The sequence below is a fragment of the Palaemon carinicauda genome, chromosome 1, assembly GCF_036898095.1.
Source record: "Palaemon carinicauda isolate YSFRI2023 chromosome 1, ASM3689809v2, whole genome shotgun sequence".
Classification (NCBI taxonomy): domain Eukaryota; kingdom Metazoa; phylum Arthropoda; class Malacostraca; order Decapoda; family Palaemonidae; genus Palaemon; species Palaemon carinicauda.
Genome location: NC_090725.1, coordinates 17242373 through 17257718, shown reverse-complemented (window position 1 = coordinate 17257718; position 15346 = coordinate 17242373). Strand labels below are relative to the sequence as shown.

Genomic DNA, 15346 nt, shown 5'->3' with positions numbered 1-15346 from the left:
AACTCTCACTCAGAGAACTTAGCTTTTCTAGGATAAGGTCCCTGTAGATGAGAAAGTTCTTTTCTCCCTCCTTCTGATATTCCCTTGAGGACTCTGTCATTTGGAGGGAGCCTTTAGCTGCATAACCTCTTATGGACTTTTATTTAAGCATAACATGCTTACAGGGAAGGTAATGGTTACACTTCAGCCGCTAATCCCGTCTGTTACCACACCTGCTCCCATAGACCTTGAGCTGTGTTGCATGACATGCAGTCCAAGCTTAGTCCTTGTTAGAGGATTTTTTGTTTACGGAGTCAATGTGTCACGGGGAAGACGTTCAACAACCAACAGAAGGGACTTGTTGTGACGCAGTGCGGCAACCTCAGCAACCCGTTAAGGAGTTGTCTGTACGACCCAGACAGTCTAGACAGATTCGGGTTGTCACTGTACTTCCTCGCTTACCCATGATTGACAGTTTACAGACTGTGCAGCAGTATCATGATCTTGTGTCCGGCTCCGTCAGACGACTGGCTTTTAAGAGCTCCCTCAAGTCGTCGCTGTCTGGAGATTTTCAAATGGACCTGGATCTGACCAAGGAACTGGGCCTCCTGGTCAATTTTGAGGAGTCTCAGCTCGTTCCATCCCAGACCATTGTCTCCTTGGGTATGGATCTTCAGAGTCGAGCTTTTCGGACTTGTCCGTCGGCCCCAAGGATCTTCCAAGCCCTAGAATGCATCCAGAGCATGCTGAGAAGGAACCGATGCTTAGTCAGGCAGTGGATGAGTCTAACAGGGACACTTTCATCGCTGGCCCTGTTCATCGAGTTAGGGAGACTCCACCTCCGCCCCCTTCAGTATCATCTAGCTGCTCACTGGATAAGGACATGACGCTAGAGACGGGCTCAGTTCCTGTTTCCGAAGAGATGAGGTCTACTCTAACGTGGTGGAAGAACAGCATTCTTCTCATGGAAGGTCTACCTTTGGCTGTTCAGACCTCCGACCACCGTCTCTTCTCGGACGCATCGGACACGGGCTGGGGTGCGACACTGGACGGACAGGAATGCTCGGGAACATGGAATCAGGAGCAAAGGACACTTCACATCTATTGCAAGGAGTTGTTGGCAGTTCATTTGGCCTTGATAAACTTCAAGTCCCTCCAGCTTAACAAGGTGGTGGAGGTGAACTCCGACTACACCACAGCCTTGGCTTACATCTCCAAGCAGGGAGGGACTCATTCGAGGAAGTTGTTCGAGATCGCAAGGGACCTCCTCATTTGGTCAAAAGATCGAAAGCTCACGCTGGTAACGAGGCTCATTCAGGGCGATATGAATGTCATGGCAGATCGCCTCAGCCGGAAGGGTCAGGTCTTCCCCACAGAGTGGACCCTTCACAAGAATGTTTGCAGCAGACTTTGGGCCCTGTGGGGTCAGCCAACCATAGATCTATTCGCTACCTCGATGACCAAGAGGCTCCTCTTGTATTGTTCTCCGATTCCAGACCCAGCAGCAGTTCGCGTGGATGCCTTTCTGCTGGATTGGTCCCATCTCAACCTGTATGCATTCCCGCCGTTCAAGATTGTCAACAGGGTACTTCAGAAGTTCGCCTCTCACAAAGGGACACGGCTGACGTTGGTTGCTCCCCTCTGGCCCGCGAGAGAATGGTTCACTGAGGTACTGCAATGGCTGGTCGACGTTCCCAGGACTCTTCCTCCTAGAGTGGACCTTCTGCGTCAACCTCACGTAAAGAAGGTACACCCAACCTCCACGCTCTTCGTCTGACTGCCTTCAGACTATCGAAAGACTCTCAAGAGCTAGAGGCTTTTCGAAGGAGGCAGCCAGAGCGATTGCCAGAGCAAGGACGACATCCACTCTCAGAGTCTATCAGTCTTAATGGGAAGTCTTCCGAAGCTGGTGCAAGGCCAATGCAGTTTTCCTCAACCAGTACCAATGTAACCCAGATTGCTGACTTCCTGTTACATCTAAGGAACGTAAGATCCCTATCAGCTCCTACGATCAAGGGTTACAGAAGTTTGTTGGCAGCGGTTTTCCGCCACAGAGGCTTGGATCTTTCCTCCAACAAAGATCTACAGGACCTCCTTAGGTCTTTTGAGACCTCAAAGGAACGTCGGTTGTCCACTCCAGGCTGGAATCTAGACGTGGTCCTAAGGTTCCTAATGTCATCAGGATTTGAACCGCTCCAATCAGCCTCTTTTAAGGACCTCACATTAAAAACTCTTTTCCTCGTGTGCTTAGCAACAGGTAAAAGAGTAAGTGAGATCCACGCCTTCAGCAGGAACATAGGTTTCACATCTGAAACGGCTACATGTTCCTTGCAGCTCGGTTTTTTGGCTAAAAACGAGCTTCCTTCCCGTCCTTGGCCTAAGTCGTTCGAGATCCCAAGCCTGTCCAACATGGTGGGGAACGAACTGGAGAGAGTACTTTGCCCAGTTAGAGCTCTTAAGTACTATCTAAGAAGGTCAAAACCATTACGAGGACAATCAGAAGCCTTATGGTGTGCTATCAAGAAACCTTCTCTACCAATGTCTAAGAACTCAGTTTCTTACTACATCAGGCTTCTGATTAGAGAAGCAAATTCTCATCTGAAGGAAGAAGACCTTGCTTTGCTGAAGGTAAGGACACATGAAGTGAGAGCTGTGGCTACTTCAGTGGCCTTCAAACAGAACCGTTCTCTGCAGAGTGTTATGGATGCAACCTATTGGAGAAACAAGTCAGTGTTCGCATCATTCTATCTCAAAGATGTCCAGTCTCTTTACGAGTACTGCTACACCCTGGGTCCATTCGTAGCAACGAATGCAGTAGTAGGCGAGGGCTCAGCCACTACATTCCCATAATCCCATAACTTTTTAACCTTTCTCTTGAATACTTTTTATGGGTTGTACGGTCGGCTAAGAAGCCTTCCACATCCTTGTTGATTTGGCGGGTGGTCAATTCTTTCTTGAGAAGCGCCAAGGTTAAAGGTTGTGATGAGGTCCTTTAGTATGGGTTGCAGCCCTGTATACTTTAGCACCTTTGAGTTGATTCAGCCTCCCAAGAGGAACGCTGCGCTCAGTAAGGAAGACGATCTTATTAAAGGCAGAGTAACGGTTCAAGTCGTCTTCCTTACCAGGTACTTATTATTTCATTGTTATTGTGGATAACTGATTATATGAAATATGGGATACTTAGCTATCCTTTAATCTTGTACACTGGTTTTCACCCACCCCCCTGGGTGTGAATCAGCTACATGATTATCGGGTAAGTTTAATATTGAAAAATATTATTTTTATTAATAAAATAAATTTTTGAATATCCTTACCCGATAATCATGATTTAATCGACCCTCCCTTCCTCCCCATAGAGAACCAGTGGACCGAGGAATAATTGAGGAGGTGTCAACAAGAAGTACTTGAGTACCTGGCCACAGGTGGCGCTGGTAAATACACCCCCTTCTAGTATTGTGATAGCTGGCGTATCCCTCCATAGAATTCTGTCGGGCAACGGAGTTGACAGCTACATGATTATCGGGTAAGGATATTCAAAAATTTATTTTATTAATAAAAATAACATATTTCTGTCCATTTTTAACTTCTAATTCATAATACAACTACGCTACATGGTTCTTCACCAGTAGCCTCTTGGTTCTGAATGGCCTTCCCAACCCCAGTGTCACAACAAATGGTAAATACAGTATACTGTACCATAAATCCAAATAATGTTGATGACATCTTTCACAAGTTTTAAAATAAAAAGGACAGAATTCGATTGAATTCTGGTTATATTTTGAAGCGTCATCAACTGTTCTACTGTACAGCCAAACTGCTTACCCCATCCAAGACTGTGGGTAAGAAATGCTGCCTGGTTGTGAATCCTAATAAAGATGCTTGGGTCAACTTGTAATTTGCCAAAAAACAATAGCCTTGCCTTCCTTTCACAGAAACTCTGTAGGTTGATCATGTAAACGCAAACATTTTGTTAGGAATTTAAATTATTCAAATAAAGCTGTGTTAAAGATTGTTATTCATTCTTAAAGGAAATGCTTTTAGATCAAGTTCATGTAAATTTATTTTCTATTCATTATCTTAAGAAGAAAATAGTTAATTAAGACTATGTTCTGATTTTTTAGGCTAACTTATAAATGAACATGGAGAATGGTAGTGATATTGAACCACTTTTACTGAAGATAAGTTTTAATTTCAGGGTCGTAAACAGAGAATACTTGGATTTTTAGCCTGCGTTACAATGGGATTAATCTGCTTTTCCTTAGCTGCCATGTATTTTCCTCTTCTGGTGTTCAAGGCACGCAAATTTTCCTTGCTCTTCACGCTTGGAAGTTTATTCTCAGTGTTGAGGTAAGTTTTTTTAAACTTTCAATTTTTTTCAATCTTTCAATAGCCTTTGTACTAGTGATAAACTATGCTTTTTGACTTGTCAATATTTGTAAATTTTTACTGTATTGTGAACTTACTGGTAATACTGAATGGGTCCATTGAAAATTATATACCGGAACATTATATTTTAGGTGAATTCTTGTTCTTAATACCTTTATATTTTTTCCAGTTTCTCCTTTTTATGGGGTCCCGTAAACCACTTGAAGCATCTTTTCTCTTCAGAGAGGCTTTTGTTTACATCGATATACTTTTCATCTCTCTTTGGTACATTGTATTTTGCCCTAAGTTTGCAGTCGACCATACTCACATCCATTGCAGCCATTATTCAAGTTGTAGCTTTGTTATGCTTTGTTTTGAGTAATATACCTGGTGGGCAAACTGGTTTGAAATTTTTCTCAAGCATATGCTCATCATTAGTAAAGACCACAGTTTCCAAAGCATTGCCAGTTTAGTTTTAGCTTTATGGGTACCTGCGATTGTAAAGATGTACATTTTATTAAATTTTAGTATTTAAGGACCTTGTACCTTCTAAATAAACTGAACCTTTGACCTGTGGATAATCATTGTTATGCAATAGTATGTAAATATTACTTATTTGGTTATGCCTTTCTTGTTGATAGTAACCTAAACCACAAGTTGAACCTCGGTATTCAAGGATACAGTTGAATGTCAGTATTCAAAGGATGAAGTGATGTGATATTTATCGAGCTTTATTTGTTTATTCAGGATATATTTAAGAGCAAATCTGAAAATGTTTAAATCATAATGATTCAAACCATTTCAAAAATATTCTGCAAATTGAAACAGCAGTTTTCTGTATACCTTGTGCATATGTATGGAATGGTATTTTTTTTCCATTGTCAGCTTTGCTTTTAAGGAAGGACCAAAGATTCCAAACTGGGATTCCCCTGTTATTCTTGCATTGAACTTATTCATGGATTACCAAGTACAACGTTCTCATGAATACAGTTTTAAAAAGGAAAGATTTGAATTGTATAGAGAAATCTTGCAAGTAGGTTCATTGTAATAGGATGAAAACTACCGGTATTTGTTGATGTATTGTGAATGGAAATTTTTATCTTCAAAACAATTTCCTTCCTTAGCTGTTTGTGTTTTGAATAGCTTGTATTAAATCAACTGCTGATGTAAATGAAGGCAGTAGATTATTTTTGAAAATCCTATTGTGCTTGTGCTTGATAAGTGTAATAATTTACTTTGTACAAATTGTTGAGTGCTATTCTCCCTCTTGTGAGATGATTGGTTGTTGTATAAGTTTCTATATAGTGTAATGCTGCTTCCTGATGTGTTCATTGGAAATTATCTCCAGACTATATACAAAACATTTTTTATGGTATAAACTGCTGAAGATGTTAATGTTGCTCATGAAATAAATATTGTATACTTTATATACAGTATTGGTAATGAACAAACACCAGTGTTTTTGCGTGAATGTGAGGTTTATTATTTATATTTGACATTAGTACCACAAAGAGCTCAGCATACATGAAAGTTGTCATGTTCTTTTTTTAAATTAATTTCAAAAGATAGTTTGTTTACCTTTTTAAGCCTGTTCCATTTAATATTTGCAACAAAATAAAAATGTTATTCTCATTTTCAAGTTGTAGACAAAAGTACTTATGAACTGTAATTCCATAACCTGGATCACTGTTCAGCATATCTAACTTATATTTAGCTATTTATTTGGTATTGCAATAAGTAAAGTTTGGTGTGCCATATCCTTAGGCAAGTCAAGTGTTAACACTTTACTGCATATTACAGTAGTTTTGTTTGATACTTGAATTTTTACTGAAGTATATCAGCCCCTCTGTGTGACTTTTGAGGTCACTTTTAATTAATGCAATTTGTGTTAGTTAGATTTTGTTGGAATCATTTACATAAAGAGCCACTGTGTTGATTAGTGTCTTAAACTGGGCATTGCATTTTCTAGTAAACTTTTTTCCCTCGCATCATAATTGGACAGAAAGTCTGTTTATGTCCACCTTATTTTCTACCTGTTATACTGTTGCTGTCAGTGACTAATCAGAATTTTTTAATACAAAAATAGAAAGTGGAGTCCCGAACTTATCCGATGCTTAAAGCTACATTATAATGTAAGATATTATGATTAGAAAATCATCCTCTATACATTATAAAATCCAGATTTCATGATACAAAATATTTTCTGTAATTTGTATTTCATTTCTATGCATTTCTTCCATTACTTATGGTAGTAAAATTTACCAAAAGCTGAATTTAGATGGGTCTATGCTTGTAACACCCTTTATTGATTACCAAAAGTATATTAAACCAAGGAGAGGAAAGGATCAGAACTGGTTGTATGTGAAATTCATTTAAATAATGTACAAAGAATCATTTCTGTGGCAAGAGGTTCCAGGAAGTTGAAGAGGAAAAATATAGCTACTTTGCATAAGATCATAGCCTGTATATTATTGATAATGCAGCTCATATTTACTTTTCATATCTTGTAGAAACATTCATACTTTATGGTTAATCACTAGAAATAAAGAGATTTAAATACTGTATTTACAAATCTGTAATTTGAAAGATGAAATCAAATCATTTTAGAGGTGAAATTTAATTCATCTCATTCCCATATACAGTAGATTGATTGATTGATTGATTTAAAGTTTTCAGGCATCCAGTAGAGCAAACTATTCAGTCACCCCTATGAGAGCTAAAATTTTCTGCTCATTGGTCTTCTTAAACTATTTTTATAAACAGTACTATATTAAACAAACTTATGTAACAGTGATGTATATAATATTTATTTGAATACATTAAAGGAATATTTTATATCTTGAAACTGTCATCAGTATTCCACAGGAGACTTACAACAATAATATATGCTATAGCCCATTGACTGATGGCAGCTCATGATGTTCCATTTGTATATTGAAATAGGTTTCTGATATATTCATTGAAAGGTAGGTGTCAAGACCTCTTGTTTATCAGCAAGTTTAATGGAAAGTTTGGGCTTTATTTACATGGATTCCATTTCCTGAGCATCTAACTGTGGTTATTGAATTTCTTAAGAGATTTGGAAAATAATAATTGCTTTTTGCAAACTAAGGAGGATAAACGTGAACAAACAACTCAAAAGTATAATTTTTAATTGGTTTAGGACACTGGATCTCTTGCCAAATTTTTTTCCTTGAACTTTTTTAACTACATCTAGCTCGTTTAGAGTTAATGGCGCTATTTTCAAGTGTAGATCTATTTTCAGAAACAAGTTGGGTTTAATTCTGATTTGATTTCACAAAAAATAATTGCACTTGAGTTTTTTAAAACTTGTAGATCTATCTATCAAGACAAATTACTGTTTTATTTTTATTCTGCCATTTTTGGTTGATATTGCCATTTAGTCATCTGCAGCAGACTTATATCTTGAAATATTGTACAAAATCTTTTGAGTTCTATGAAACACTTACCACAGGTCTAAGTACTAATCATCACCATCTTTCATAATTATGACCGTCTTTTGCATTCAGGTCTTCCCCAACTATACCATCCACTATGCAATACTAGATAGGCAATTGTTTTGCAAGTCTTACCTTCTCTTTTATAGGGGGTCCGTGTTGTTGTTTTATCTTTTGGAAATTTTGTTCTGGCTGTGACTGAATTATGAATTCATATTTTTATTCATGTAAGTGACTCATTGACACTGAGAGGGTCAAACTTGGTGCATATGCATTTTTGTGGAGGATGGTTGCACGAGTCTTGGTTCAAAGTGTTCTGCTTCATTACCTCATCTATCTTCAGTTATGATGGACTGCTGTTAGTTGATTAGTTATTGATTTTACTTTGCTGTTTTATTTGTTTATTGGTATTCCTTACATATCACTTATTCTTTGCTTTTGTACACTTTTTACCATACAAAGCTCATTTCCCTTTTTGGACACTTGGTCTTATGACATTCTCCTTTTCCAACTAGAGTTCATGGTCTTTTAACACTTAGTGTTTTGCATTGTAGGGTTTACCCTTTTACCCCCAGGCTATTTGGAAATTTCCAACCCTTAACCCCCAGGGGGTTATTTTTTTCCCAGAACATTTTGCAGTATATTTTTTTTAAATTGCTCTAACAGCCTTAATTTTTGTCATAGATAGATCAGGTTGGTCTCATTCTCTTGGAAAATGCCTGAAGTTTCTCAAAAAATTATCAAAAATAGGAAAAAAATATTTTTTATAGCATTCTTTTGCACCGGTACGTCCATGGGTCTAAAGGGATGGCTTTTGTGAAACGTACCAGTACGTCCTTTTGGGGGTAAAAGGGTTAATAAATGCCCAATAAGTGAAGAAGTACTGTATTCATTATGTGATTCAATATCTCTGTTGATGTACATGACCATGATTTATTTATAGATATTTTAGCTGGAATGAGGATCTGGTTTGTAGTCATATGGTTTTGTAATAGTAAGGAATCTTTCTAATTGAAATTTCATCTCATCATGAGGATCTTTGATATTCTTTTATGTTTTCAGGTTGAATATATTGTCTAATATTAGAAAAAATATATGTATTTTTGCTTTTGTTTTTGTTTCAATCAAGCTTTTTTCATTCTTGCTGGCAGGTCTCTTATTCGCTGAAATAAAACTTTACTTTTATGTATAAGCAATCTAAATTGATTTGAAGGTTTTGTTAGTTCATGATTGTTATTTTCTGTGCAGTACTTATTTGTTTGGCAACTTTTACATATATTTGTCAGCTATTATGTAAAATGTGATAGTGCAGTATAGTATCTCAAATTGTTTAGGAAATGTTTAATGGACATTGGAGCTGTATCATAAAATTAGATCAAATAGTGTAATGCACAGTATTGTGTAAATTGTCAAGTAATCATAATGGTATTTCAATAAGTATAACCCAAAATTCATTGTGCCATGGTATAATATTTCATTGAAAAAAAAAAAATAGAGGATTAGTTTGACTAGCATTACTATATCACAGTAATCACACACTTAAGTATTCACAGTTATTTATGGTTGTTACATTGTAAATCCTCCTTGCTTTGTCAGATAAAGTGTTTACATTTACTTGGTTGGTGTTCATTTTGTTCGTGCCTTTTACCAGGTACTTGATGATAATGAGGTTCTTTTAAGTTTTAATTTGATATTTAAGGTATGTCATGAAAGGGATTTTGACGAAGGAAAAATCTATTTCTGGGTGAGAGACCTGTGCCGCCCAGTGAAATGCTACTTTAGCATCATTTCTAAGGTATATAACTGCTATGTATTACCAGAGAAAAAAATTGCATAGGAATGCCAGGGTTGAACCCAGCTCGCTCACCTAAATAGGTGTCGGTATATATAACTGGGGCGTGTAAAACCACAACCAGAGGTCTCGTGCCATTTAGATATCTCCTCTTCAATATCCCCGTTACAGCGAGGTGCCGTTCTATATAGCAGTTATTTATCTTAGAAATGATGCTAAAGGAGCATTTCACGGAGCGGCACAGGTGGAGCCCAGAAATAATATTTTGTGTGCTGTATTCTGAAAGGATGCTCATTTGAACAGGTCTAAGTATGACACATAGGAAACGCAACTCATGTTGAGGTAAAGGGTGTTTAGTTCAGGATAGATACAACGAGTGAACTTTAGGGATCTCCCAGATCAAAGAATATTAATGCTAGATATAGGATTACAGATGAGGAAAAGAAAAAAAAAAAAAGAGCGTTTAGTATGAGGCTTTCCATTTGTCAGATGGTGACTTGGCTAACAACCATACTTCAGTTAGTATTACTATGTGCTCTTTTTGTGGGAATAATTCACTTTTTAATTTTAATGATATGAATCCAGTTAACTCTAGGACTTCAGTTTTTTTTCTCTAAGTCTCGAATGTCTTATTTATTTATTTATTTATTATTATTATTATTATTATTATTATTATTATTATTATTATTATTACTTCCTAAGCTACAACCCAAGTTGGAAAAGCAGAATGCTATAAGGCCAAGGGACCCAACAGGAAAAATAGCCCAGTGAGGAAAGGAAACAAGGAAAAATAAAATTTTAAAGAGATACTATAATTTCTGGCCCTTAACGTTTACAGTTCGACTTTTTCAAAGCCTAAATAGACAAAGGAATTTTCCAATTTATCCTATACAGTACGGTTTTTGGTAGAAACAATGGCTAGATGTTTTATTTAAGTAGGTAATGCCAGTCAAAGTAACCCTAGTGAGTCTGAAGTATACGGATCTCAAGCCTCACTTGAAAGAGGAGGGATTATTTGAGCAGAATAACTTTAATCAGGCTGCTCATGTTGGATTGTGTATTTTTCAATATTAATCTTACCCGATGATCATGTAGCTGTCAACTCCGTTGCCCGACAGAAATCTAAGGTCGGGATACGCCAGCGATCGCTATACAGGTGGGGGTGTACACAACAGCGCCATCTGTGAGTAGGTACTCAAGTACTTCTTGTCAACAAGAACTCAATTTTTCCTCTGTCGTGCCACCGGCAAGACCTACTTGGATACGCTGTTGATTCTGGAGTTGTTTTTCACGATTTTGGTGATGTATTCGCTCTAGAGTTTAGCCTTCGCTATTCAGGAAGCTTTATCATTAGCTTAGCAAGCTTTTGGAATTAATTTGGATTAATTGTTAACGAACTTTGCTAGATTTTGGATCCCCCCCTTGACTATTTCTACAATTCAAGATGTCTGACCAGTCTCAAGTCCCTAAGTACAGGCAGTGTAGTGTTAGGGCTTGTAATAGGCGTCTTCTGAAGGCCTCCATAGATCCTCACACCGTTTGTTCCAATTGTAGGGGTAAATCCTGTCAATTGGAAGATCGATGTGAGGAATGCGCTGGGCTTTCGGAATTCGATTTTAACGAATTCCTTAAAAATGCACGTAGGCTAGAGAAGGATAGAATCAGGAGGAGTTCTTCTCGCTCTGTGGATTTTTCCTCTCCCCATGCCCCTCAACCTTTTCCTTCCACTGTAGTGGTGACTCCCGACCCTGCTACTAGTGCTCAGCCATCCATGGCGGATATGATGCGTGCCATTCAGGCTCTCGGTGACAGAGTGGAGTCATTGGCTAATGACCGTAATCAGCTTTTGGCAGATGTCAAAGAGCTGAAAGCGAAAAGTGCAGTGGGAAGTGTTGTTAGTGCAAGTGAAGTGAAAAGTGTCAGTGTCAGTGTTGCGCATGAGGGTACATCTGTTCGTGCCAGTCGTCCTCCCAGTCCGGGACCTCTTGCAAGCTCCCAAGCCCAGGGGAGAAGCAATGTCGAAGGACCAAAGGGTTCGGAAGGCCTTGATCAGCGTACGGATGTACCCTCAGTGGTTGCGGACGTATCTGTCAGAGATCGTCCCATCCACAAACAGACGAATGAGCCCTACCATTCCTCGTCTGTGGAAGAAGTTTCAAGGAAGAAACGATGGACCAAGGTCTCACGACCTCTCAAGCGTAAGGTCCCTTCCGAGAGAGTCCAACGGCCCAGGTGTAGCCACTGGGTCAGTTCCGACTCGCCGCAGTCTTCCGAAGACTGCACACCTCCCAAGAGAGGTAGAGTGGTTCCACAACAGGCTACTACTCCGTCTGTTGCCGCACCAACCACGGTAGACCCTAAGTGGTCCATGCTGCAGACTATGCAGTCTCAGCTTGCTGAGTTCATGCAAGAGTATCATGCTGAGAAGGTTGACAACGCACCTGTTAACCTACAACCTGCCACGGTTGTGCGCTCAGCAGATACTGCGGCTGCCTGCTCCCACACTCCACCTGTGAGAGCTCCACCACCGATGCGCAGTCCACCCTGCCAGACGCATGTCCTTGCTGCACCATCCGTTGACATGCGTGAGCTACCGCATCAGCAGTGGGAAGGTGCTGTAGAGCTGCCGGGTGTTCACACTATGCGGCATGCTCCACAACCCATGCAGCATACTCCGCATACCATGCGGCATTCTCCGCATCCCATACGGCATGCTCCGCTACCCACGGCAGTCCCTCCCACGCACCAGCACTCTGCTTATGTTGTTGCCAGCTCGCAGACTAACCAGCAGCGGCATGATGTTGGATCCGCAGCAGTTACGCATGCACCCGTGCTGCCGGATTCAGCCGTTCAGCTTTCTGCTCCACCTTTGCCACTTCTTACTCAGCTTTCGGATGATGGAGTATCGGATGACGAAGCTGCACATTTGGATGAACCGCACTCCGACTTAGAAGGGCCCAAGTCTACGCCTCCCTCCTTAGATTTTCGTAAAGTCCTTGCCTTGTTCAGGGACTTGTATCCAGAACAGTTTGTGTCTGCAACCCCTCGCTCTCCTCCCTCCGAGTTTGCTCTGGGCATGCAGTCTGCTGCTCCTGCCTTCACCAAGCTTGTCCTCACACGCTCATCCAAGAGAGCTTTGAGGGTTATGGGAGAGTGGTTGCAGTCCAAGAAGCAACTGGGAAAGACTGCTTTCATCTTTCCGCCTTCCAAGCTTGCTTCCAAGTCGAGCGTCTGGTATGCCACGGGAGAGGAACCCGGCTTGGGAGTTCCTGCCTCTGCCCAGGGCGACTTTTCAAGTCTGGTTGACTCTCCCCGCAGGCTGGCTATGAGACGATCGAAGATCTGCTGGTCCTTTTCCGACATGGATCATCTGTTGAAGGGAGTCTTTCGTGCTTTCGAGATCTTCAACTTCCTCGATTGGTGTTTGGGAGCGTTAAGCAGAAAGACTTCCCCTTCGGATAAGGACTCTGCCATGCTGATCATGTCTAGCATGGACAAAGCCATTCGGGATGGGTCTGGTGAACTTGCGGCTTCGTACGTGTCGGGAGTGCTTAAGAAGAGAGAACATCTTTGCTCCTTCTTGTCGTCTGGTATCACTCCTTGCCAGAAGTCGGAGTTGTTGTTTGCTCCTCTCTCCAAGTGTCTGTTTCCGGAGGAGCTGATCAAGGGGATGGCTGCCTCACTTATCCAGAAGGATACCCATGATCTGATGGCATCTTCCGCACGTAAGGCTAAAACCTTACCTTCCGTGCCTAGACCCTTCCGTCCTGCAGCAGTAGACACTCCAGCAACTAGGTTCATCCCGCCCTTTCGTGGCAGAACCTCCAGCAGAGGAGGTACCCGTGCTGACAGTCACCGTGGCAAATCCAAGAAGGGTTCCAAGTCCGCAAAAGGCAGGATCTGACTGCCTTCCTCTCCAGACAGCAGTGGGAGCCAGGCTCAAGAACTTCTGGCAAGCTTGGGAGAGCAGAGGTGCAGACGCTCAGTCTGTGAAGTGGCTAAAGGAGGGGTACAGAATTCCGTTCTGCCGCAGTCCCCCTCTAGCTACATTTCCCATCAACCTCTCTCCCAACTACAAGGAGAAGGACAAGAGGCTAGCGTTGCAACAAGAGGTGTCGCTCTTGCTACAAAAGGGAGCGGTAGTCATAGTCCGGGACCATCAATCCCCGGGCTTCTACAACCGTCTCTTCCTGGTAGCGAAGAAGACAGGAGGTTGGAGACCGGTGCTGGACGTCAGTGCTCTCAATGCTTTTGTCACCAAGCAGACGTTCACGATGGAGACGACGAAGTCGGTCCTAGCATCGGTCAGGAAGGAGGACTGGATGGTCTCGTTAGACCTGAAAGACGCATACTTTTACGTCCCCATCCATCCAGACTCCCAACCTTTCCTAAGGTTCGTCTTTGGAAAGGTTGTGTACCAGTTCCAAGCCCTGTGCTTTGGCCTAAGCACGGCACCTCTTGTGTTTACCAGACTGATGAGGAATATTGCCAAATTCCTTCACTTGGCAGACATCAGAGCCTCCCTCTATTTGGACGACTGGCTTTTAAGAGCTCCGTCAAGTCGTCGCTGTCTGGAGAATCTCAGATGGACTATGGATCTGACCAAGGAATTGGGCCTCCTGGTCAATATAGAGAAGTCCCAACTCGTACCATCCCAGACCATTGTCTATCTAGGTATGGAGATTCAGAGTCGAGCTTTTCAGGCTTTTCCGTCGGCCCCAAGGATCAATCAAGCCCTAGAATGCATCCAGAGCATGCTGAGAAGGAACCGATGTTCAGTCAGGCAGTGGATGAGTCTAACAGGGACACTTTCATCGCTGGCCCAGTTCATCGAGTTAGGGAGACTCCACCTCCGCCCCCTTCAGTACCATCTAGCTGCTCACTGGAGAAAGGACATGACGCTAGAGGCGGTCTCAGTGCCTGTTTCCGAAGAGATGAGGTCTACACTGACGTGGTGGAAGAACAGCATTCTTCTCAAGGAAGGTCTTCCATTGGCTGTTCAGACCCCCGACCACCGTCTCTTCTCGGACGCATCGGACACGGGCTGGGGTGCGACACTGGACGGACAGGAATGCTCGGGCACTTGGAATCAGGAGCAAAGGACACTTCACATCAATTGCAAGGAGCTGTTGGCAGTTCATCTAGCCTTGATAAACTTCAAGTCCCTCCAGCTAAACAAGGTGGTGGAGGTGAACTCCGACAACACCACAGCCTTGGCTTACATCTCCAAGCAAGGAGGGACTCATTCGAGGAAGTTGTTCGAGATCGCAAGGGACCTCCTCATTTGGTCAAAAGATCGAAAGCTTTCGCTGGTAACGAGGTTCATTCAGGGCGACATGAATGTCATGGCAGATCGCCTCAGCCGGAAGGGTCAGGTCATCCCCACAGAGTGGACCCTTCACAAGAATGTTTGCAGCAGACTATGGGCCCTGTGGGGTCAGCCCACCATAGATCTATTCGCTACCTCGATGACCAAGAGGCTCCCGATGTATTGTTCTCCGATTCCAGACCCAGCAGCAGTTCACGTGGATGCCTTTCTGCTGGATTGGTCCCATCTAGACCTGTATGCGTTCCCTCCGTTCAAGATTGTCAACAGGGTACTTCAGAAGTTCGCCTCTCACGAAGGGACACGGTTGACGTTGGTTGCTCCCCTCTGGCCTGCGAGAGAATGGTTCACCGAGGTACTGCAATGGCTAGTGGACGTTCCCAGGACTCTTCCTCTAAGAGTGGACCTTCTACGTCAGCCTCACGT

The 15346-nt window shown here is 41.9% G+C and overlaps 1 protein-coding gene across 1 annotated transcript in view; it reads left to right on the top strand.

Annotated features, from left to right (window-relative positions):
* The window catches only part of LOC137647162 (uncharacterized), a 31046-nt gene extending 22684 nt beyond the window's left edge, over positions 1-8362 (top strand). The window contains exons 2-3 of the mRNA XM_068380445.1: positions 4175-4326; positions 4535-8362. Of these exons, the coding sequence (XP_068236546.1) occupies positions 4175-4326; positions 4535-4817 (435 nt within the window). The 3' untranslated portion in view covers positions 4818-8362. The remainder of the gene's footprint in view (positions 1-4174; positions 4327-4534) is intronic.
* The last annotated feature ends 6984 nt before the right edge of the window (positions 8363-15346 follow it).